At 41.3% G+C, this 24,849-nt stretch overlaps 2 protein-coding genes across 2 annotated transcripts in view; both read right to left on the reverse strand.

Moving 5' to 3' along the window:
• Nucleotides 1-521: 521 nt before the first annotated feature.
• LOC119769891 lies at nucleotides 522-2,548 on the reverse strand. The gene is made up of 3 exons (XM_038263682.1): nucleotides 1,573-2,548; nucleotides 1,322-1,514; nucleotides 522-1,263 (listed from the first exon to the last, which is right to left on the reverse strand). Exons 1-3 carry the CDS (start codon nucleotides 1,576-1,578, stop codon nucleotides 854-856), a joined length of 609 nt encoding a protein of 202 aa, XP_038119610.1. The 5' UTR covers nucleotides 1,579-2,548; the 3' UTR covers nucleotides 522-853.
• Nucleotides 2,549-4,384: 1,836 nt separating this feature from the next.
• Nucleotides 4,385-24,849, reverse strand: part of LOC6037972 — a 33,566-nt gene continuing 13,101 nt past the window's right edge. Inside the window, 6 exon segments of the mRNA XM_038262181.1 lie at nucleotides 4,385-5,176; nucleotides 5,241-5,849; nucleotides 5,910-6,282; nucleotides 6,345-6,426; nucleotides 6,482-6,843; nucleotides 6,846-7,300. Of these exon segments, the coding sequence (XP_038118109.1) occupies nucleotides 4,941-5,176; nucleotides 5,241-5,849; nucleotides 5,910-6,282; nucleotides 6,345-6,426; nucleotides 6,482-6,843; nucleotides 6,846-7,121 (1,938 nt within the window). The 5' untranslated portion in view covers nucleotides 7,122-7,300 and the 3' untranslated portion in view covers nucleotides 4,385-4,940.

A 24,849-nucleotide genomic window follows, 5' to 3' on the forward strand; every position in this document is an offset into this window, starting at 1 on the left:
GTATTTTTGTATTTTTGTATTTTGTATTTTGTATTTTTGTATTTTTGTATTTTTGTATTTTGTATTTTTGTATTTTGTATTTTTGTATTTTTGTATTTTTGTATTTTGTATTTTGTATTTTTGTATTTTTGTTTTTTTTTTTGTATTTTTGTATTTTTGTATTTTTGTATTTTTTGTATTTTGTATTTTTGTATTTTTGTATTTTTGTATTCTTGAATTTTTGTATTTTGTTTTTTTTTTGTTTTTTTGTATTTTTATAGTTTAATTATCCATATTTTAGCATTTCAGTACATCGGCTTGTAGAATGCTATAATTGTTCTATTTTAGTGTTTATATTTTTTAAATTTTTTTATTTTTGTGTCATTGTTTTTGTGGCTTAGAATATCAGTATTATTATTATTGTTTAGTATTTTTGTGGTTTTGTTTCATTGTATTTGTGTTTTTTGCAATTTTATTTTTTATGTTTGAACAATTGTGTTTTTGAATTTTATAGAGAATAATATTAATTTATGTTTGGGGGAATTAACAATTCAGAAATTTGAACAGAACAAGAAAAACTGCTTTCCTGCAAGAAGTTAATTCTCTCTCGGAAAATGAAGGAACAAATGCGCAGCACTCTAAGCTGGTCAGTTGAGGTTCCAGGTGACGGACCACGGCCGGCTCCGGCGGCATGACGTCCCAGGGGTTGCTAGAGATGCATCCTCTGCTGCAGCGAGTTGGACAGCTCGGCTGCGGTTGATCCGCCGGGGAACATTGGGTTAGCAGCCGACGGCGCGGTAAATTTGTTTGCTCCGGAGGTTGGAACTGCCCCGACGAAAGGACTGGATATGTTGGCAGCGGTCAGTTCGACGGCCTACTCGTACAGTATCCCGCGCTGGTCTAGCAGCAGCACGTTCTGTGTGTTTTCTGGATGGGGAACTGCAGCTCTTGCGGGATCGGAATGCGCGGCTGTTGACTTGCCAGCTGCTGTTTTAGTTGGTTTGTGTCGGCCTCGGCGTTCTTCATGCGGCGCAAGATCTCGCTCTGCTGGTTCTTGTTGAGCAGCTGGGTCAGCAGATAGTAGCTGGAATGGTTTTGGGCCACTGTGTCGACTAGGCACTTGAACGCCGTACTGGACGTTTGTTCTGCTGCTGGGGAAGCGACTGTTGCCGAAGGGAGAAAGTTCACTCGCTTGACCGTTTGTGCGAATTCGCACCACGGCAGAACCATTTGCGGAAGTGCGATCCGGATAGAGCGCCACTGGTGCCGGTGCAGCAATCGGTCCTGAAAATCGAAACAAACTCAGGTTGTGTTCAAGTTGACCTCATCCCGCTGGACTTACCTCTGCTTCTCATCCTCCTTTGGCAGCCATCCGCGCTGGATCCTCCTTGATGACCGTGCCCTGGAGGACGAACCATTCTTCCTCCTTGGTTTGGCCAGGGCCTCGGTTGTTGTTTGGGTCTTCGGGGATGCCAGCGGTGCGCCGCTTGGAAGAGGTGGCGGAGGAGGAAGCTGCAAAGGGAAATAAACAAAACCTGTTGCCGCGAAATTAAGCTTAAATGGCTTGAATGACTAATTAATGTAATCACTTACCTTCATTTTCACGAAAAACGAAAAAAAAACGCGCAAGCAACAAACTATTTTTAAAACCTTTTGCAAAAGCAAACAAACATGTTTGACAGTTTGCGCGTTACGATTATTGAGGCAGTGTACGTGCTTGCAAGCGCGAATGATATTGGTGTGAGTGAGCAACACAAAACATTAAATTTTTATGGTGCGTGTCTTTGCTTAAGCGTCTTAACTGGCACTGGCGATGCCCGATTCTCGGCCGCAGCCCCCCTAACGTTAGAGTGGGTTTCAATGCACGGACATTTTAGCAAAGCATGGTCGTGAGTATGCTTTCGATGTCGGTCGTCTGAAGATGCTCGTGCATCGAAAATGAAAAGTCGGAAAATCGCATTTTCGCAACTTTCCGGCGATGGGTATGTATTTGTTTGTGCTTATACTACCATAAAATATCAATCCAAACCATTTTGCGATTTAACCTGATTGATAAAAATGAGTTTTTGGCAAAATATGAGCACGAGCATCGAAAGCCGCTTTCGATGTCGGTCATCGAAAAATCCATGAAAATCCACCCTTACAAGTTTCCTTACAAAGTGCGTACATTTCCTTACGTATTGCTCCTATATATGAAACTGTTATTTGTTTTAAAAAGAAAACCATGTATGGGCAAAAGACTATTTTTTTAGGTGATCGTATCAAAGAAAAATTCGTAAAATTTAATCGACTTTTTCCATGCATTTCATCGAGACTTCTTGTAGACATCTATCGAAATTGAATCTGTTTTTGCCTACTTTACCTTTACCTCAACGAGACATCTTTTAGACTTAAACGAGCCTGCGAAGCCTGCTGGGCTCATCTGCCTTCTCTTCGTATTCTGCTCTTATTAGACTGGTTGCAACGCGGCTCTTCTTTGTTCTAGCTGTTTCATTTTTCAAATAGAACTGAAACAGACCACCCGCAACGCGGAGTTGCAGTTTTATTTTTCGAGCAGTATTTTGAAACCGGAATAAAACTGCTCGACGAGTTTGTTTCAAACGTGAGACGATTTGGAACGGGAATAGAACTCAGTTTCAAAAAAAATCAGATATATAGAGATATCCACGTATTCTTACACACACACTATGATGCTGTGTTGATAATCATACGCACACAATTAAAAGCATTTTTTTGAAACAACATTTAGATCAGCGCGTTGCGAGCACCGTGTTCTAGTTTCATTTCCGCCAGTTCTAAAAATTTAAAACTGCTCGCAATTTGAAACAATTATAAAACTACGCGTTGCAACCAGTCTTAGTACTCGCACAAGAAACTGAACCCATTCGTGGTTTAAATAGATATAAATAAACCGAACATCCGATGGATGAAGTTAACTGTATTCGCACACCACTTCCGCTTTTCATCCAAGCAGTCCTGTTCTTCACGTGCATTCCACAACGCGATTAATTTGGTTGATTTCCAATGATAATCAATTCTGCGTCCACTCCAAAACAAACAAATCTCATCCATGATTGTGGGCATCCCTCCCCGCGTTAAGACCGAGCCACGTAGCGGCCCATTGCAATTTGTTCCAGTGGAATTTTCCTACAAATTCGGAAATGCGGTATATCATATATCAGTGATCATCACATTTATTCCCGTAAACGAACAATTCCTTGCGACCATCCCGGTCCACATCTAGTCTGATTCGTGAACAGACATTTCCAAGAGGCCTTTCCAGTTCGATTCGTAAACGAACATTTACTTGATGCAATTCATCCCGGTCCACATCTAGTCTGATTCGTAAACAGACATTTCCAAGAGGCCTTTCAGGTTCGATTCGTAAACGAACTTTTCCTTGATGCAATTCATCCCGGTCCACATCTAGTCTGATTCGTAAACAGACATTTCCAAGAGGCCTTTCCAGTTCGATTCGTAAACGAACATTTCCTTGATACAATTCATCCCGGTCCACATCCAGTCTGATTCGTAAACACACATTTCCAAGAGGCCTTTCCAGTTCGATTCGTAAACGAACATTTCCTTGATGCAATTCCACATCCAGTCAAATTCGTAAACCGACATTTCCTATAGGCCTTTCCAGTTTGATTCGTAAACGAACATTTTCATGATCTGACTTACCTATCTAAAATTACAAGCAGTTTAAAAAATGGTCTGAATTTACATAACCTCAAATGGTCCCGTATGATCGCCACGTTAAAAGCCTTGTAGAGGGATGCTATTTTCCTGAAAGGCGGTGTCTGTATAATCTTGACAAAAAGTCTGTAGGAAGTCTATTTTTTAACTCGTCGTTAGGGGAGATCCATAAACCATGTGGACACTTTAGGGGATTGTTATCACTCTATAAATGAGAGGAAGGCACTAACCACCTAAAGGTGGATTAAGTAAAGTTTTTATCTAAAAACTTTCATGGTATGGTAATTTTAAGAGAAGATTATGGTAAATATGCCGTAATCCAAACGCATCTTCCACCACTTTCCATGACTTAATATAACAAAAAAGTTTGTCAAGTGCACACTGATATCTATGCATGTAATAGAGAAATTAAAAGTGCAACATGGAGTGAAACTTCCTGTCAAGCTTCTGTGAAGTTTTCCATGACATATGCGAAAGTTTCACTCCATGTTACCGGCTCACATTTCTCTTTTTTTTATTTCTCGATAGGAACCATCCACAATCCACGTGGACACTTTTTTTTAAATCTCAACCCTCCCTATGGTGTCCCCGTGGTTTATGGATGGCCCACAGGAATGTGATGAAAGAAGTACACAAAAATAGCAAGTAAGGGTAATAAAACCTAAACAGATTTATTTCTCAACTTAAGCACAAATAGCATCAATAATAAAGGTGGAAATATTTATTTTTGTTTTTAAATAGACAATTCAATAACCTTATTTTCATTAGGAATTCTAGCGCATTATTAAATAATATTAGAAGAAATTTAGTAACCGAAACATTTGCATTAAACTTTAATCATAAATAAATGAGAAATATCTAGCTTAGATTATTACTTTCAAAGAATACTTTTCTGTTGATAAACAAAAATTAAACTCTTCAGCAATTTTCTGGAAATATTCATAACAATTAATCGGACACATCAGACTGTTTAATCGCGTGGTCTGAAGAATCCAGTAGAAATAAAAATTCAGAACAGATCAACGTTTTTTCAATCTAAAAATATATAAACGATGCGATCGTTTTTTCTTTTCTAATAAACATCTTTTCATAGGACTTTTATACGTTGGACGTACGGCGGTTATGCTTATAGCAAAGTTTATGAAACAAAGTGTATTGTGATTACTTAAAGCGTGAACTTTCTCTTCTATCATTACACACTGGCTGTTCGTTCTTGATTGGCCGGTTTTTCAGCGTACAAAATTATGGACCCTTGGACTGACTTAGACTGTGTTGCTATCGTCGATATGGTTCTCGTTGGCGGCCACCTCCGCGAGTGTCGCGAGCGCAAACAAGGCGTCCGCTTCCGGCACCGGCAAAGTCTCCGCCATCGATGACGAGCTAACATCCCGGCGTGTGATGCTTTCTTTGCGAGCCTTCCGCTTGCGGCTGCCGACGATCTTTTCCTTTTGCTCCGGTGCTATAGCTACTCGTGGTTTGATTATTGGTTTAAATTTTCCTAAAATTTTGTTTTTATTTTTATTTTACTTTTTATTCGTGAGAAATGTAAGTTTTTCCATTACCTTTTATTTTCTTCTTCTTTTTCGTGTCCTTTTTCTTGGCCAAATAATCATCCAGATTGAGGCAAGGCAACTCGTTGATTTTTGTATCCAGATCAAAATCTGATGCATCGAATAACTTGACTTCAGACTTAATGGCAAAATTCATAGGCTTTTTCATGTACAGCGTTAGATCCTCTCTGTTTGTACTCACGTCCAAACTAGTAACATCCTTAACGCACATTGTTCCCTCAGGTGCGCCGGTAAACCCAGAGACAGAAGCTTGCGGCTCCTCTTTGACGATGGTGGCACTTTTTGATGTCTTTTTAGAAGTTGACGAAAGTTTGGTAAGGGTCATAAATTCCTGGTAACGCTTTCCCTTGCATGCACGCGATGTCTTCTTAGTGAAGTCGTCGTCATAATATTCGTAATGCATCGAATCGAAAGCTCTCTTAAACCGTTTACTATCATAGGCACTCATTTCACGACTGGTATCATTCGGACGTTTGGAATAAAAATGGTTCTTCATGTTTAAACAAGGCTCAGTCAACTGCTTAGACTCAGGTGACAATGTTTCGAACAGAGAGTTTTGAGTGTCAGATTTACTTTGGTTAAGAACACCACTAGAAAAATCTAAAAAAAAAACAAGTTAGTTAAGCCAAGTCTCTTCAGGATGGCTCCAATCATTTGTACCACTTTGGTTTGCCTTCATCTCGTACGAGTCTATCATCAAACTGTTGAGGCCTCCCATTTGTGCTTCGTCAGCTAGCTTAAAAACACCCATCTGTGGTTCCTTTTTCTTTGCAACAGGCATGGCTTGCAACTCACTGTCCGGATTTATAAGCTGTTCCAAATTACAGGCATGGTGCGTGACTTTATCGCCGCTGTCCTGGAGCTCCACTGTTTTCGGTTCATCTAGTTCATACAGAAGGCCATTTTCTACCATGTTGCTAGATGTAGGTTCGGGCTGAACTATCCGTGCACCAAAACTTGGTGGCCGCAATGGTGGGGCTGGTAATTTATACCACTTGAAATCGGGATGAGCAGTGAAGAAAGCATCTTTGTACTGTAAATAATCGAGATTTAGTCACAAGGCACAAATTAAAAACACCAATGAAAATAACTCACTTGCTTTGCGAGATTCGTATAGTTTGATTTCTGTTCCTTATCTAAATTTGCCCACCAATCACCAAGTATTTTAGTTATGGACCTGAAAAAAAAAACAAAACTGCAATTCAATAAAGTTTCAAAGGTTGCAGTCTAACCTATTTTCCAAGTTTGGATGTCTGTCTCTAACGATGGTACGATGGCGTTTGCAGAATATCAAGAAAGCATTCATCGGTCGCCTCGCATGATGATCTGGAGTAGCAGTGCTCAATGCTGGCGGAAAATCGTCCGGTTTAGCAGCAAGGCTCTCATTTTCACACGCAACAGCGCTGTCAGTGTCTTCAGGGAAATGATCCTCGTCGTTTGATGGATCATTTGCAATCTCCGATTTTACGTCCTCATTACTGTGGCATGACTTGGAATAGTTGTGGTGTTGGTTTTGTAGGTCATTGCTACTGTTGCCGGAAACACTCCAGCCCTGGTCTTTGTTGGTAGTCATAGGATTTAAGCTAATGTCTTTGGAACCACAAACTCTTTGGTTGCATCGCGTTTATCTTTCTTAGCATACAAATTGAACATAGTTATGCTTTTCTGCAATGTGAAACCATAGGATGCTGCATTTTTGGTTTGTTGACTATTCACACTGTAATTGTGGTTAACCGTTGCAGTATTGTTATTTACGTAACTCTTAACATTATTATTGCCATTCATTCCTGACTGCTGGTTGGGAGACCCAGCACTATTCCCCTTCACATCGGAATTATGTTGATCAGACTGATTGCAGGTACTGTTCATCATTTTGCTTATTTCTGTGTTAGGGTTTTTGTTAGAGAAGCTCTCAGGAGCGTAGAAGGTACTTAATAAAATCGTTAAAGATGTCTATTTTTTCTCAAGTGCTTATGGAGGCATTCTTATTTGCACTTTATGTCGAGTCAACAAGGCCAATTCGTGAATAAATTCATCACATCAATTCAATGCTGAAATAAAAAAAAAATGAACCACATTGTTAATATTTCTGACTAAGCATGAGCTACATAAAAGTTGCAATCTTTATTGGAATCCTTAATTAATTGAGTAACAAATCTAGAGCAACATATGGAAATCCCGCACATCTTGACAAATTTCGAAATAATAAATAACACATGAGCAAAACACACTATTAAAAGTAGCTTAAAAGGCCAGCTTGTATTGTACAAACAAATTTGAGCCTGAGAAAAGCCTAAGAATTTGTTTTGTTTTGTTTGGAGGCAAAAGCCCATTTGAGTGGATCGCCTACCGATGGGTCCTTCTCAAATAGGCACAAAACCTGTTTTTTTTATTGTCAACAGATTTACAGTCCAAATGATAATGTTCCGGTTGACCATCCCTATTCCCCCAACTGGCAATGCACACCCCTGTGCATTTGACAGTTCCCGGCGCGCGCCGTGACAGCAGTTAAGTCGCAATCAAACACACGAAGAAGTCGGACGTAAATAAAGCGAGCTTAGTTTTAATTTATCCGGCGTGTCTTTTTCTCGGTTCTGCCTCGTCGGACCAGTCCAAGGTCCACCAAAACATGGTCCTTCGGAGTCCGGATAGTTTTTGTCGCGAATCGGTGGACATGGAAAAACTGGTCCAAATTCGGAACGCAAACCTGGTGCGAGTGAGAGGGGAGTTGGCGGCAGCTGAGAACCTGGCCGGGCGGAAAGCGACCGTTGGCGAGGCCCAGGATCGGCTCAACCTTCTCCGGGAGCTTGCTGGAAACTTCCGGCGAACGCAGACGGCCATCGAGGAGGTGGAGGAGAACCCGGAAGCGCTGCACGACTATCGGGAAGAGTTCAACGAGTCCTACTACAGCGCGATGAACATCCTTGAGGAATACGTTACGGCCAACAAACCGGCAAAATCGGGTTTCCGGACAGACGAAAACAAACCCATTGACAACGAACGCGACATCCGAGATGCGATGCAGTTGTTTCTCGAGACGCAACGCGCCACGATGATTCTTTATTGGGCCTGATTTGGAGGAAATGCTCGACCAAGCTAAGCGGTTGCTGTCATCGGGGGACGCCAAGGAGGAACCGGCCTACAACAACAACAAACCGGAGACGCTTCGGGGAATCGATGGTAATCTTCCCCAAGCGCGGATTCACGACGATTTGGATTTTTAAGCATCATTGCTCACTTTTGGGGATCAGGAGGAGGTTCCGAAGCCGCAGCAGCTTACTCCTGGTCAGACAGCCACAGTGCTCACACGGGACAAGGATGGACGCTTCATCGTGCGACTTCCGGTCGACGATTCGAAGTCAACTGCAACAGTGACCAACAACACGGATAGCCAGGAACCAACGAACACAAACGGGATAGCAACGGACGTGGAGGTAACGTTTGCGGCAGGAAAACTTCTCTGCCGGCTCAGGTCGGTCGACGCGATGGACCGGAACCGCGTTCCTGCCGGGATTCGGGAAACTGAGCTACAAGCAAAGAAGGCGAAGTGGCAGGTCGGTGTAAATCCGATACACACCTGTTTCTCATTGTCGAAGCGGATCACATCCATCAGAAAACCTGCCACGATTCACATCCCGCTGAGGCGGCAGAACAAGTGGCACCTAATGCACAGCCCAACAAGCGAGATTTGGAGTCGAAGCGTTAAGGAGGTTCAGGTTGGCGAACCGCGGAGTCAGATAAGCTACGATGATGAAGGAGTAAGCGGAAACGACGGGAGACGACCGGATGGCGACACTGGGGAGAGCAGGGGCGAATTACGTGCGAAAGTTTTGAAGGGTCTGCGTGCGGACATTGGGTTGAGGCACTCGTGCCTCAAGGCGGGGGAGTATGTTTCGGTTGACCATCCCTATTCCCCCAAATGGCAATGCACACCCCTGTGCATTTGACAGTTCCCGGCGCGAGCCGTGACAGCAGTTAAGTCGCAATCAAACACACGAAGAAGTCGGACGTAAATAAAGCGAGCTTAGTTTTAATTTAGCTGGCGTGTCTTTTTCTCGGTTCTGCCTCGTCGGACCAGTCCAAGGTCCACCAAAACAGACAAAAAGGCTTTTTACATAATTACTCAAACTAACCTATTGGGCTAACGAAAATTACATACAATATAAATAAATAAATAAATTGATGCGATTGTAAAAACAATGCCATTGTACTATTCATGTAACTTATGTACTCCAAGCCATGAAATACATGCTCTGATACAAGAATGGACACTCGTATGAACGAAATTCAGTCTACAACACATTTATAATCGGTCGTATTTATGACTCGTGCTGAAAAAATCTCTTTTTGCAACTAGTTGCATAAACTACTATTCGTTGTCATATTTTTGATTGTCGAGCTTTAGTATGACTCTTTAAAGTGATTTGAAATCACAGAAAAAAATTGAATTTTGGAATGTTGAAAATTTGGTACACTGAAAATATGCCACACTTTTTATTCAAGTGCCCAAACACTTGAATGATTGAATAAAGTCACATCGTAGATCTAATTGGTTTGTGTTTCAACATCAATCCAAACCACTATCAAATGCAAGTGTTTGGGCGGTTGACTTTTTGGTATTTTTTAACATGTTATTTTCATTCGGGTGGCTCAAGCTTTTCAATTGTTTTGCTCATGAATTTGTCCCACCTTCTTGAACTATTCAAAGTGATGAGCAAAACACTTGAAAATGATCTTAAGATCTACCCAAAACAGGCACTATTCAAAGTCAACGTGATTATCCACATGAATTTAATGTGTTTCACTGATTGATTTTTGCGCGACTTTCATCGAAGGCTAGAAGCGAGGCAAGAATCAATAGCACAAAAAACACTCCCATCTTCAACTGGCCGGCCGGCGCAGTGGTAGCGTGCACGACTAGCAAGCGAGAACCTGTAAATCGCTTGACGTACTTTTTTTTTCAACACCATTTAAAATTCAAGTGTTTGGCTATTGACATTATTTCATGGCCAATCACCGAAATTTCAAGTGTTTTGCGATTGATATTTGAGTGCTCTGTACAGCAGGGCCAGATCATGTGTAGAACACTTCGTTGAGCTGTGTAAGTTTTGCTCAGTGTAGGTTGAATGTTACCTCTTTTTTGAGTAAAACTACAGTCGATCTTCTCGATATCAATAATTCTCCATCTATCGATGAATTCTTCAGTCCCTTCAATCTGCATACTTCAATCATCTTCATTCCTCGATATTTTCCCTTGCTTGAAGGATCTCTTCCTCGACGGTCCCTTGGATTCTGTTTACAAATCTCTTCCGGTTGTCAATAATTTCACTTTCCCATGGCTTGCATAGACATTTTTCTTGGCGAAACGAAGCTTTGAAGGATGTTTGACATTAGTTTGTTTTTGTTTGCTGGACGTTGCCATGATTCTCTCCCATAGCTGGGTATCAAGAAAAAATATTTTCAATCGAGTCTTCATTTTGCATCGTTCTGTAAACTGAACTTCCTCGACGGTCCCTTGGATATTGACAACCAGAGAGTCGACTGTACTTTAAAAATGTGAACCTGATGAATATTCATCAAAAACTGATGAAAATTCATCATTTTTTGGGGTAAAATTAATATTTTTTTTACAGAAAATCTGTCACCATTCCCGGATGGATATTACCATCATTTTTTTTTTCTGTGATCTTAAAATCCAAGATGGCGAACAAAATTGCCAAACACACCCAAAGGAAAAAAATATATCAAAATCTGCAACAGTGGATTTGCTGCAGAAAATGTTACTTTTTATAACATTTTTTGCAGCAAGCCCGTACGACTCAGTCACCAGCCAGCGACAAGTTAAGACGTGTTTTGCTCGTGTTGTCATCTCGCGCGCTTGGAAGTTTTTGACAGATGGAGGTGGAGGAATCCTCCGAGGAGGAAGATTTTCGTCCCGTCCGTGGGAATCGGAAGCGGAAGAAGTAAAGCGAGGTCACTGTAATCGGCATCGAAGGAGAAAAAGTTAAGAAGACCCTGCTCAACAATAACAAGTTCAGCCCGCTAGCGGATAACAAAAACAACAACAATGCCAGCCCAGCAGGAGGAGGGGACGCCCCGGCGGTTCCACCACCCGGCCAGTCGGCAGGTAAACAAAAGCAACCACCTTTGGTGGTGAAGAACACCACGGCTTTTTACAAGCTCGTGGCGATAGTGGAAAGTTGTAAATTTGGTTTCAAACCGATTTACAAACTAACCCGATTTGGAACCAAGGTGACCTGCTTCTCTGTCAAAGATTTTGACAAGTTGCAAGAGTTACTCAAGAAGAAGAAAGTGGAATTCTACACCCACGATCGGCGGAGCGAACGAAATCATCGGGTGGTTCTTCGTGGTTTACCTGATGAACTGAAACCGGACGAGGTCAAGTACCTGCTGAAGAGGGATCTCAAGCTGGACGCGCTGGAGGTGCATGTCATCAAGCGGAAGGAAAAGTCCACCGTGGACGAAACTCCGTACATTGTGGTCTTCCCCAAGGGATACACCAATCTGAAGAAGCTCTCTGCAATGAAAGTTGTGGCAAGCACTATCATCCGGTGGGAGGCCTACCGGAACAAGCGGCCGAACGTGACCCAGTGCAGGAACTGCTTGCAGCTGGGTCATGGAACCAGGAACTGTCACCTGAAAGAGAGCTGCACAAGACGGACGAGTGCAAAGTCCAAGAAGCCGAGCCGAAGCGGTGTGCCAACTGCTCTGGAGCCCACGAAGCCACGGACCGCAGCTGCCCTAAGCGTGCGGACTTCATCCGTAGGCGCCAGCAGGCGTCGAAACCGAAACCGCCGGCAAGGAAGGCGGAGAAGCAGAGTCCAGCAGTTCCGGCGTTCACGCCGGTGGAGTTCCCTCCGTTGCCGGGTGCAGTCCCGGACGGAAAATCGAAGAATCGCCCTCGCCCCGCAGGAAGAAGCCAAGGAAGCAGTGGCTCCCGAGACGGTGGAGCCACGAAAGAGGAAGCCGGAGAGGTGCTCTATAGTTCGGCTGAGCTGTGGGGCATTTTCTCCGAGTACATCGGCAGATTCAAAATCTTACAGGACCGCTTGGACCAAGTAACCCTCGTCAGTTACATAATCTCCAAGTATGGAGTGTAATGAGTTTTTTTATTTTTATTTTATATTTTGATTGGAAACTGATCCTCGGTCCTAACCTGGTCGTAGCACCTTAAAGGACCTAATAAAATATCTTATGAATAAAAAAACATTTTTTGCAGCAAGCCCGTGGATCATTTTTGTTCGTGTGTAAACATGTCAGCGATCTGCAGTTCTCACCAACACATATAATGCTGGCGCAAAACTTCAAAGAGAAGAATATGTTGGTGCTCCTTCCTTCTTAATTCATCTAGCGTCCATGGCGCGGTGGTGGCGTGTCGGATCATCAACCAAGAAGTTGATGGTCAATAGAGATTTTTTTGCAATATAATCAGCCGTCGGTAATGTCGATAATTGTCGGTAACGGGCAAAAATATCATACCTCTATATCGCAAAAAAATGCATGAGGACAGATTTCATGCAGATATTGATATACTTTCATGCCGCCATGCATCACAATCATGCAACCGCCGTTTGGGTGCATGTTTTGTAATTTAATAAGCAATCAACCAATATGACTAATATGGGCTCGCAAAACTCGAATTTGATGTTAAAAGTAAGAAAAAGAAAAAATACGAAAAAAAACCGTGTTTCGTTTATCCGAAGTTCCATACAAACCTTCGGATATTCGAGTCTTGTCGAGTGTTTGTTCATCAGTACTGTCCATAACTATTCTATTTTCTAAACTGAATACACGATTAAAAAAAAATAATAAAAGTACCAAAATTAACATTATGTTCTTAAGCAAATGCTTAGAAAAATTGGGGAAGAAAATTCAAAGATTTTTTTAAAACTAAGTAAAATTTGCTAATATCTTGCTTCAAAATTCTTGGGTATTTTTTTTTTTATATTTGTATTTATACACATTTTCAGCACACTGAGCTCTCGAACCAAGTTATCCGCTTTCAAAACACAATTAGAGAAATCAAAAAAGTAGAGGTGCTTAGTTTTATTTTAGTCTTTTTTACTTTGAAATATTCCAAAACACCGTTTTTATGGTATAATGTATGGCCAAAGTGTTGATAGGCCGATAATAGAAATGCAATGGCATATTTCCCCTGTTGTGATCAGAACTATTCAGCTACAAATGTACCAATTGTTATCAGGTGAATTTTGATTTTAAAACAAACATTATTGATATTTTCTATGATGTAAAATTGAGTTTACATCTGAATGTACATTTGAATTTTTTTCAAAAGGTGTACCGTTTTTAAGTAAGACCGTTGCAAATATTTTTTGAAGTTTATGTCTCTCGAACCTGATCAAAGGCGAAGGGGGGAACTTCAGATTTCATTGTTGCCTTTCTTACTAAAGAAAGGTATAGGGTTTGCTTTTGGCTCCGACGCCAAATCAAGCTTCGTTCCCAAATCATTTCTCCGGATATATAAATTCGAAAAATCTGCAAAAAATCGTGGACGATCGATTTTCGACGCCCGATCGTTTGACAATGACAGGATTGATCTATCTCCAATATCCGAATTTTGGCGCTTAATTTACTGTAGAGCACGCGTGACGTCCGTGTGTGGTAAAAAAGTGCTCAATTTTGTGGTAGGGGGTTTCTCAGAGCCCACATTATGGATTTAAGCTCTCTTGGGCGCATTCGAAAGGGGATGTGCTGAACCTGAACCAGTTCCATACCAAATTTGAATTTATTTATTTTTTAAGGGGACTCGGAGTGTGTTTTCACCTGATCAGGCGGTTTTCAAATGAAAATTCGGTCGAAAATTGAAGTATTGAAATCGTTTATTTATCCAAAAAATTGCATTTTTCGAGCCCTACATCCTCCCAAATTTTCATCCATGTCGGTAATGTGGTTCTTGATTTACAGCTTGTGGACTAATTCACTGTGAGGGGGAAAACCCCCTAAAAAAGGTAAAAGCCAATTTTCACCAAATGCCAAAACTATTCCTTCGGCATTTTATCTACATTTTTTTCTCCAAATCATAATCTAGCCCATAATCGAGGTTCTGAAACAAATTTGACCTCATTCGGATTTACCGTTCAGATTTTAGAAAATTTCCATTTTTGCCTTTCTTACTAAAGAAAGGTATAGGGTTTGCTTTTGGCTCCGACGCCAAATCAAGCTTCGTTCCCAAATCATTTCTCGAGATATAGACGTATCCAGTTTGAAATGGCCGCTAGGTGGCCAATGGTGTTAGAAATGACAGCTTCCATGTATTTGAATATGGGAGCTCAGGAAAACTCAATTTTTAAGCAATAAAATGATTATTTATGATAAAAGTATTGATTGATTAGGTGCATAAAATGTGTCTAGAATATTATTAAAATAAAAACTGTTCAAAAAATTTGCAATTGAGATAAGTAGACCATTCGATTCAGCAGGAATTTTGGGCACCAAAAATATATAGTTTTCATATGTTAAGTGTTTTATTTTAGAAGAAAATTAACAAAAAGTATGAAAATCGAGACATTTAGTATGGGAGCTGTCAAATCTCTCACCATCAAAAAGCAGCGTTGAGCTTTCGCTGGATTTGTCTATATAAATTCGAAAAATCTGCAAAAAATCGTGGACGATCGATTTTCGACGTTGTCAAGTTGAGCTTCACATGCAGACGCGAGTAATGCTGGCGCGTACTTTTTGTACAAGTTGCCTTATCGATTGCTCGTTCATCACTCATCGCCTATCATGATTATCTATGCTTAGCTTCAGTGAACGCAAACACGACGCAAGCAGCTATTCGTTCTGAAGCCCCATGCTCATTCTGTTGCCTGTCTTTTTTTCTTGCTCATTCTCTGATCGAACTCTGAGCGAACGAATTTCTGGTGAGCGTACAAGCTTCCCATGCGCCAGTGACAACGCACATCGCGGGTTTTATTTTCTAGCTTCGATACGAGTCTTTTTGTGTGTTAGTATTTTGGTTCATCGTACCAGCGCACCAAGACACGTATGAGCCAAGGTGGTTCACTCGATACGTTTGCGTTTGTATTAGTGAGGTCTCAACGAGCGCTCAGTCGCAGTATGCTTCCCAAACCTACATAATTTTCTGGCTTGCTTATTGAAAGCTCACAATTTTGCCTAACGCCTAAATGTCAGTTTAGTGAATTCCAGTAGGCGTTTCAAAGCTTTCAAGAACATTTATGCGGCTTTACCGTTACATCGTTTACAACACGGAAAATTCTCGGGTTTGGAAACACTTTCTGCCAGTCATTTTGTAACCACTTAAACGCTCTGGAGCAAGACGGAGTTATTTTGTTTTCTCGTTAATTCTTGATATTTTGAAAAGTGCAAAAAACACTCAGCAAATACGAACAGTTTTGCGTTAGGCAGAAAACATTACGAACATCGCAAATTGTGAGCTAGTTCTCTGTCTCAAAAATAATTTGTTCTGATTTTTAAAATCGAAAATGCTTGTGTGCGAGCACAGCTTACACCCGGCCATGGCAAATGAGGCAAAAACAAGCGCTTTTCAGTTTTATGAAAATATCATGTTGAGTTTTGAATTGATTAATGAATGGACCATTCTTTATTTTGCTATTTCTTTGAAAAAATTTTAACTGCCGTTATCTTACTTTTGTCAGAAAGGCTCTATCTCACCCCAGGTGGGATTAAATCGGGTTTTTTGTACAAAGGGTTATGAAATAGTGCTTAAAATATTGAAAAATTGTTTAAAATGCTCGTTGACTCTACTAGGGGGTCCACTAATGGTTAAAATACCCTACTTGAAAAATAAATGCTTTAAACCTTTTGTCAATAATAATTGATCTTTTTTATCAATCCAATTTCACTTAAAATCATTGAAATAATGGTACAATTGTGTTCAAATGAAATTAAATCTAAAAACAACAATAGCTTCTCTTTGCTTTTTGACTGATTAATTCAATTTAAACAAAATAAGACATTAATTGCTCACGCAACTAGCATGCTTTTCTTCAGAAATCCCGTCACTACTAACCGTTTGCGGTGAAATCTTATGCGAAACTGACATCGGATCAAATGAAAATATGCAGATAAGCCCGCGCGTTTATAGTTGAATATCCTACCATCAACTTAAATCCGAGATGCACCGAAAATGCTTGGCAAACTGTTTTCCAATGTAAACACAACGTCTCATAAAACTGCGAATGAAATAAAAAACGGCTGGTCGAAAAAGTCACATCCAATCGAACGGAAAACAATCATGAAAGGAGATGAATATTGACTGCAGCTTGAATAGGCAACTGATTTTTGAAGCACCAATTTTAGAATTGAGGTATCATCAATGGAACACTACCATTCAAGCATTTTTTTTAGTTCAGTCCAGGCGTAGGAGGCTCCTTGATATAATAACAAAAAAAAAAATAACCGTCAACTGAGGCGAATCGGGACTAGAGTCTGAATAGGGACAGCCGTTTGTATAGCTTAAATGCTTTCAAATGAGGAAATCGATAAAACAATTTAGTTCATAAAAGATGAACATATAAAAATATAGTCCAAGAACCTGGCTGAAACAGCTGTCCCAATTCGCCCAGGAAGACGGCACCAAACAAAGCCTGTTTCGGTAGAGTCGCTGGTCAGCAGTTGGACTCGCAATTCAAAGGTCATTAGTTCAAATCCCGGAGTGGAAAGAAGAAAGGTTGTAAAAGATATTTAGGTTGCCTCGCGGTTACACAGAAAAAAAATCATGGTAATATTACACAGCAAAAAATCCGATGGTAAAATCGCATGCAAAAGCATGCACATGCAAATAAACACTTAATATTACAAACTGCATGTACAATTTTTGCAAACACAAAAAAAACTTGCAACCGACGGGATTCAAACCCAGCACCAACAGTAAGGGCTGGCGCCCTAGCCCACTCGGCCATCTGACTGATGAAAATTTGAAAGGATAAACGCATATATGAACTTGACATTTCGGTCAAGTAGGTTTCCCATACTGATGGGCTACATATTTCAGGGTGTAAAATCACATATAATTGCATAAAATAATACAATATTTATTTTACACCCAAGCCTTTTACATGCAGCTGGATTACTACTTTTTTAGCTGTGTACATCTGGGAAGGGGTACATCTTTTATGTCAGAAAAAAGGTATAATTTTACCTATGGAAATGTGCAGTTTTACCACTTTTTTGGTGTAATGTCACTTTTTCAGTCTAAATTGAGGTAAAATTACATCATAAAAGAGGTAATATTCAACCTTCCAAAATTACAGCTTTCAAATTTACATTATTTTTACTGTGTAGGTTTTACGCTGAAAAAGTCGCTCGTTTGCATTTTTTACATGGTATTCGAGCCTCCGAGCGTATAGAGCCGAATAGTAATCTTGCCACAGAGATCGCCAAGACCAAGTTGTTGAGCAAATGATTAGACAGATTCAGCACAATTGACATAAATGCAGTTAACTTTTATTGAATTAAGGAAATTTTCACAAAGGAAGTAAATTTATCCCTGTTTCTAATGGGAATCCTTGAAAAGCATCGGGGCCGGCATTTACCATGCGGATTTAGTGGAAGTTTTTAGTCAACTAGTGGTAACATGTTGAATGATAATTTCAACATGCCATCGTTACCTTTCATAAAGTGTCGCGATAAGGTTCAGCTTATGATGATACACTACCTACACTACAACCCCCACAGGAAAAAACTGCATCAAAATCTGTAATAGTTGATAAACTACAAAAAAAAAATTATAAAAGATTTGGCGTCAAGCCCTTACAATCAGCGATCTACACTTTTTATCAATACATATATATTAGGATGGTTCGAGATGGACGATTTTTCAGAACATGTTTATTCGATTGCTTTTAGACCCCCAAACAACGAAATTTGGGAGCGATTGGTTGCGTCCACACTTAGCGCATTGGATTTCAATTTTGTATGGGAATCCGTATGGAAAACTCTCTTTTTTACATTTTGATTTTTATCATTTTTTTTTTTCCACTAAAGTTTTCAAACCAACATAATAGCGTTAAAATAGGTCTAAAACGGGGTTTTGCTCGAAAATCAAGTTTTCGACCAGTTTTGAGCACGCTGTATCTTTTGACAGGAGCAAGACAGCACAATACCACTGACGAACTGACGTGCCACGAGCAAACCACTTTTGACTAGAGACCCTAAATAGGGAGACTGGTCTAAGCTTGCTAAATCGATCTGGCAACGAATGTTTTGAGCTTAACACTGATAAGTTTTGCTGGGCGTAAAGGCAAATGCTCGTTTGGATACGTCAAACTCGCGTCTATTTGGGTACGTCAAATTCAATTCGTCCAGTCTCCCTTTTTAGGATCTCTACTTTTGACCGCAGTTGTCTTCTTCTTGTTTGGCGTTTTTGCTTCTAGCGAACAATCTGTCAACCGATTTTTCTCTCTTCCCTCTATTCACTAGCTGAGCAATTCTCTACGAAATCGGTCTTTTTTCTTCAATTTTAATTTTTGTATTTTTTAATCCGGCTGAAACTTTTTTGGTGCCTTCGGTATGCCCAAAGAAGCCATTTTGCATCATTAGTTTGTCCATATAATTTTCCATACAAATTCGGCAGCTGTCCATACAAAAATGATGTATGAAAATTCAAAAATCTGTATCTTTTGAAGGAATTTTTTGATCGATTTGGTGTCTTCGGCAAAGTTGTAGGTATGGATACGGACTACACTGGAAAAAATAATACACGGTAAAAAAAAATTTGGTGATTTTTTTATTTAACTTTTTATCACTAAAACTTGATTTACAAAAAAACACTATTTTTAATTTTTTTTATTTTTTGATATGTTTTAGAAGACATAAAATGCCAACTTTTCAGAAATTTCCAGGTTGTGCAAAAAATCACTGACCGAGTTATGAATTTTTTAATCAATACTGATTTTTTCAAAAAATCGAAATTTTGGTCGTAAAAATTTTTCAACTTCATTTTTCGATGTAAAATCAAATTTGCAATCAAAAAGTACTTTACTAAAATTTTGATAAAGTGCACCGTTTTCAAGTTATAGCCATATTTAAGTGACTTTTTTGAAAATAGTCGCAGTTTTTCATTTTTTTAAATTAGTGCACATGTTTGCCCAGTTTTGAAAAAAATATTTTTGAAAAGCTGAGAAAATTCTCTATATTTTGCTTATTCGGACTATGTTGATACGACCTTTAGTTGCTGAGATATTGCAATGCAAAGGTTTAAAAACAGGAAAATTGATGTTTTCTAAGTTTCACCCAAACAACCCACTATTTTCTATCGTCAATATCTCAGCAACTAATGGTCCGATTTTCAATGTTAATATATGAAACAATTGTGAAATTTTCCGATCTTTTCGAAAAAATATTTTTGGAATTTTCAAATCAAGACAAACATTTTAAAAGGCGTAATATTGAATGTTTGGCCCTTGTGAAATGTTAGTCTTGATTTGAAATTCCAAAAATATTTTTCGAAGAGATCGGAAAATTTCACAAATGTTTCATATATTAACATTGAAAATCGAACCATTAGTTGCTGAATATTGACGATAAAAAATGGTGGGTTGTTTGGTGAACAAACATCAATTTTCTGTTTTTAAACGCTTTGCATTACAATATCTCAGCAACAAAGTAAGTATCAACAAAGTCCAAATAAGCAAAATATGAGAATTTTCTCAGCTTTTTCAATATTTTCAAACTTCAGGCTGGCTGCACTAGTAAAATGAAAAACACGATTTTAAAAAGTCATAAATATAACTTTATAACAAAGCGGCACTATCAAAATTCAGTAAATGTACGATCAAATGATTAACATCGAAATGAGTTGAAAATTTACGACAAATTTCGATTTTTAAAATCAGTATTGATTAAAAAATTCATAACTCGGTCGGTATTTTACACAACCTGAGAAACTTCGAAAGTTGGCATTTATGCCTTCTAAAACATATCAAAAAAAATAAAAAAGTAAAAGAAAATTTTCTGTAAATCAAGTTTTAGTGATAAAAAGTTAAATAAAAAAAGGTGCAGGTGGTTATGTTACACATGACCAGTATGACAAAGAACTTTGCAAGATGGTTGTTGAAATTTTCGATTACATTGTCTGGTCCAAATTTCCCAAGATTCACTAGATTCATAATTACCATAAAGTTTGATACCCATTTGGCCCCTACTCTTATGGTTCGGCAAATGTCCCCCCATCGGAACATCCCCGTGGCCTCCGGCCACTTCGGATTGTGGCCACTTCTGCTGAAATGTCAAATTTCATATCTAGTATCAAAAATCATAAAGTTTGATACCCATATTGCCCCAACTCTTATGGTTCGGCAAATGTCCCCCCATCGGAACATCCCCGGGGCCTCCGGCCACTTCGGTTTGTGGCCACTGCTGCTGAAATGTCAAATTTCATATCCAGTATCAAAAATCATAAAGTTTGATACCCATATTGCCCCAAATCTTACGGTCCGGCAAATGTCCCCCCATCGGAACATCCGCGGGGCCTTCGGCCACTCCGGATTGTGGCCACTACTGCCGAAATGTCAAATTTCATGTCCAGTATAAAAACCATAAAGTTTGATACCCATATTGCCTCAACACTTACGGTCCGGCAAATGTCCCCCCATCGGAACATCCCCGGGGCCTCCGGCCACTCCGGTTTATGGCCACTACTGCCGAAATGGCAAATTTCATATTCGGTATCAAAAACCATAAAGTTTGATACCCATATTGCCCCTACTCTTATGGTTCGGCAAATGTCCTCCCATCGGAACATCCGCGGGGCCTCCGGCCACTCCGGATTGTGGCCACTACTGCCGAAATGTCAAATTTCATGTCCAGTATCAAAAACCATAAAGTTTGATACCCATATTACCCCAACTCTTATAGTCCGGCAAATGTCCCCCCATCGGAACATCCGCGGGGCCTCCGGCCACTCCGGATTGTGGCCACTACTGCCGAAATGTCAAATTTCATATCCAGTATCAAAAACCATAAAGTTTGATACCCATATTGCCCCTACTCTTATGGTTCGGCAAATGTCCTCCCATCGGAACATCCCCGGGGCCTCCGGCCACTCCGGATTGTGGCCACTACTGCCGAAATGTCAAATTTCATATCCAGTATCAAAAACCATAAAGTTTGACACCCATATTGCCCCAACTCTTACGGTCCGGAAAATGTCCCCCCATCGGAACATCCGAGGGCCTCCGGCCACTCCGGATTGTGGCCACTACTGCCGAAATGTCAAATTTCATGTCAGTATCAAAACCCAAAGTTTGATACCCATATTGCCCCAACTCTTACGGTCCAGCAAATGTCCCCCCATCGGAACATCCGCGGGGCCTCCGGCCACTCCGGATTGTGGCCACTACTGCCGAAATGTCAAGTTTCATATCCAGTATCAAAAACCATAAAGTTTGATACCCATATTGCCCCTACTCTTATGGTTCGGCAAATGTCCCCCCATCGGAACATCCGCGGGGCCTCCGGCCACTCCGGATTGTGGCCACTACTGCCGAAGTGTCAAATTTCATGTCCATTATCAAAAACCATAAAGTTTGATACCCATATTGCCCAAACTCTTACGGTCCGACAAATGTCCCCCAATCGGAACATCCGCGGGGCCTCCGGCCACTCCGGATTGTGGCCACTACTGCCGAAATGTCAAATTTCATATCCAGTATCAAAAACCATAATGTTTGATACCCATATTGCCCCAACTCTTACGGTCCGGCAAATGTCCCACCATCGGAACATCCGTGGGGCCTCCGGCCACTCCGGATTATGGCCACTACTGCCGAAATGTCAAATTTCATGTCCAGTATCAAAAACCATAAAGTTTGATACCCATATTGCCCCAACTCTTACGGTCCGGCAAATGTCCCCCCATCGGAACATCCGCGGGGCCTCCGGCCACTCCGGATTGTGGCCACTACTGCCGAAATGTCAAATTTCATGTCCAGTATCAAAAACCATAAAGTTTGATACCCATATTGCCCCAACTCTTACGGTCCGGCAAATGTCCCCCCATCGGAACATCCGCGGGGCCTCCGGCCTCCGGATTGTGGCCACTACTGCCGAAATGTCAAATTTCATATCCAGTATCAAAAACCATAAAGTTTGATACCCATATTGCCCCACTCTTACGGTTCGGCAAATGTCCCCCATCGGAACATCCGCGGGGCCTCCGGCCACTCGGATTGTGGCCACTACTGCCGAAATGTCAAATTTCATGTCAGTATCAAAAACCATAAAGTTTGATACCCATATTGCCCCAACTCTTATGGTCCGGCAAATGTCCCCCCATCGGAACATCCGCGGGGCCTCCGGCACTCGGATTGTGGCCACTACTGCCGAAATGTCAAATTTCATATCCAGTATCAAAAACCATAAAGTTTGATACCCATATTGCCCCTACTCTTATGGTTCGGCAAATGTCCCCCATCGGAATCCCGGGGCCTCCGGCCACTCGGATGACCACTACTGCCGAAATGTCAAATTTCATATCCAGTATCAAAACCATAAAGTTTGATACCCATATTGCCCCAACTCTTACGGTCCGGCAAATGTCCCCCATCGGAACATCCGAGGGCCTCCGGCCACTCGGATTGTGGCCACTACCCGAAATGTCAAATTTCATGTCCAGTATCAAAAACCATAAAGTTTGATACCCATATTGCCCCAACTCTTACGGTCCGGCAAATGTCCCCCATCGGAACATCCGCGGGGCCTCCGGCCACTCGGATTGTGGCCACTACTGCCGAAATGTCAAATTTCATATCCAGTATCAAAACCATAAAGTTTGATACCCATATTGCCCCTACTCTTATGGTTCGGCAAATGTCCCCATCGGAACATCCGCGGGCCTCCGGCCACTCCGGATTGTGGCCACTACTGCCGAAATGTCAAATTTCATGTCCAGTATCAAAAACCATAAAGTTTGATACCCATATTGCCCCAACTCTTACGGTCCGGCAAATGTCCATCGGAACATCCGCGGGGCCTCCGGCCTCCGGATTGTGGCCACTACTGCCGAAATGTCAAATTTCATATCCAGTATCAAAACCATAAAGTTTGATACCCATATTGCCCCAACTCTTACGGTCCGGCAAATGTCCCCCATCGGAACATCCGTGGGGCCTCCGGCCACTCGGATTATGGCCACTGCCGAAATGTCAAATTTCATATCCAGTATCAAAACCATAAAGTTTGATACCCATATTGCCCCAACTCTTACGGTCCGGCAAATGTCCCCCATCGGAACATCCGCGGGCCTCCGTACTCGGATTGTGGCCACTACTGCCGAAATGTCAAATTTCATGTCCAGTATCAAAAACCATAAAGTTTGATACCCATATTGCCCCAACTCTTACGGTCAGCAAATGTCCCCCATCGGAACATCCGCGGGGCCTCCGGCCACTCCGTTGTGGCCACTACTGCCGAAATGTCAAATTTCATATCAGTATCAAAAACCATAAAGTTTGATACCCATATTGCCCAAACTCTTACGGTCCGGCAAATGTCCCCCATCGGAACATCCGCGGGGCCTCCGGCCACCGGATTGTGGCCACTACTGCCGAAATGTCAAATTTCATATCCAGTATCAAAACCATAAAGTTTGATACCCATATTGCCAACTCTTACGGTCCGGCAAATGTCCCCCATCGGAACATCCGCGGGGCCTCCGGCCACTCCGGATTGTGGCCACTACTGCCGAAATGTCAAATTTCATGTCCAGTATCAAAACCATAAAGTTTGATACCCATATTGCCCCAACTCTTACGGTCCGGCAAATGTCCCCCATCGGAACATCCGCGGGGCCTCCGGCCTCCGGATTGTGGCCACTACTGCCGAAATGTCAAATTTCATGTCCAGTATCAAAAACCATAAAGTTTGATACCCATATTGCCCCAACTCTTACGGTCCGGCAAATGTCCCCCATCGGAACATCCGCGGGGCCTCCGGCCTCCGGATTGTGGCCACTACTGCCGAAATGTCAAATTTCATATCAGTATCAAAACCATAAAGTTTGATACCCATATTGCCCTACTCTTATGGTTCGGCAAATGTCCCCCATCGGAACATCCGCGGGCCTCCGGCCACTCCGGATTGTGGCCACTACTGCCGAAATGTCAAATTTCATGTCCAGTATCAAAAACCATAAAGTTTGATACCCATATTGCCCCAACTCTTACGGTCAGCAAATGTCCCCAATCGGAACATCCGCGGGGCCTCCGGCCACTCCGGATTGTGGCCACTACTGCCGAAATGTCAAATTTCATATCAGTATCAAAAACCATAAAGTTTGATACCCATATTGCCCCAACTCTTACGGTCCAGCAAATGTCCCCCATCGGAACATCCGCGGGGCCTCCGGCCACTCCGGATTATGGCCACTACTGCCGAAATGTCAAATTTCATATCCAGTATCAAAAACCATAAAGTTTGATACCCATATTGCCCAAACTCTTACGGTCCGACAAATGTCCCCCAATCGGAACATCCGCGGGGCCTCCGGCCACTCCGGATTGTGGCCACTACTGCCGAAATGTCAAATTTCATGTCCAGTATCAAAAACCATAAAGTTTGATACCCATATTGCCCAACT

This window comes from Culex quinquefasciatus, chromosome 3, assembly GCF_015732765.1.
Source record: "Culex quinquefasciatus strain JHB chromosome 3, VPISU_Cqui_1.0_pri_paternal, whole genome shotgun sequence".
Lineage (NCBI taxonomy): Eukaryota > Metazoa > Arthropoda > Insecta > Diptera > Culicidae > Culex > Culex quinquefasciatus.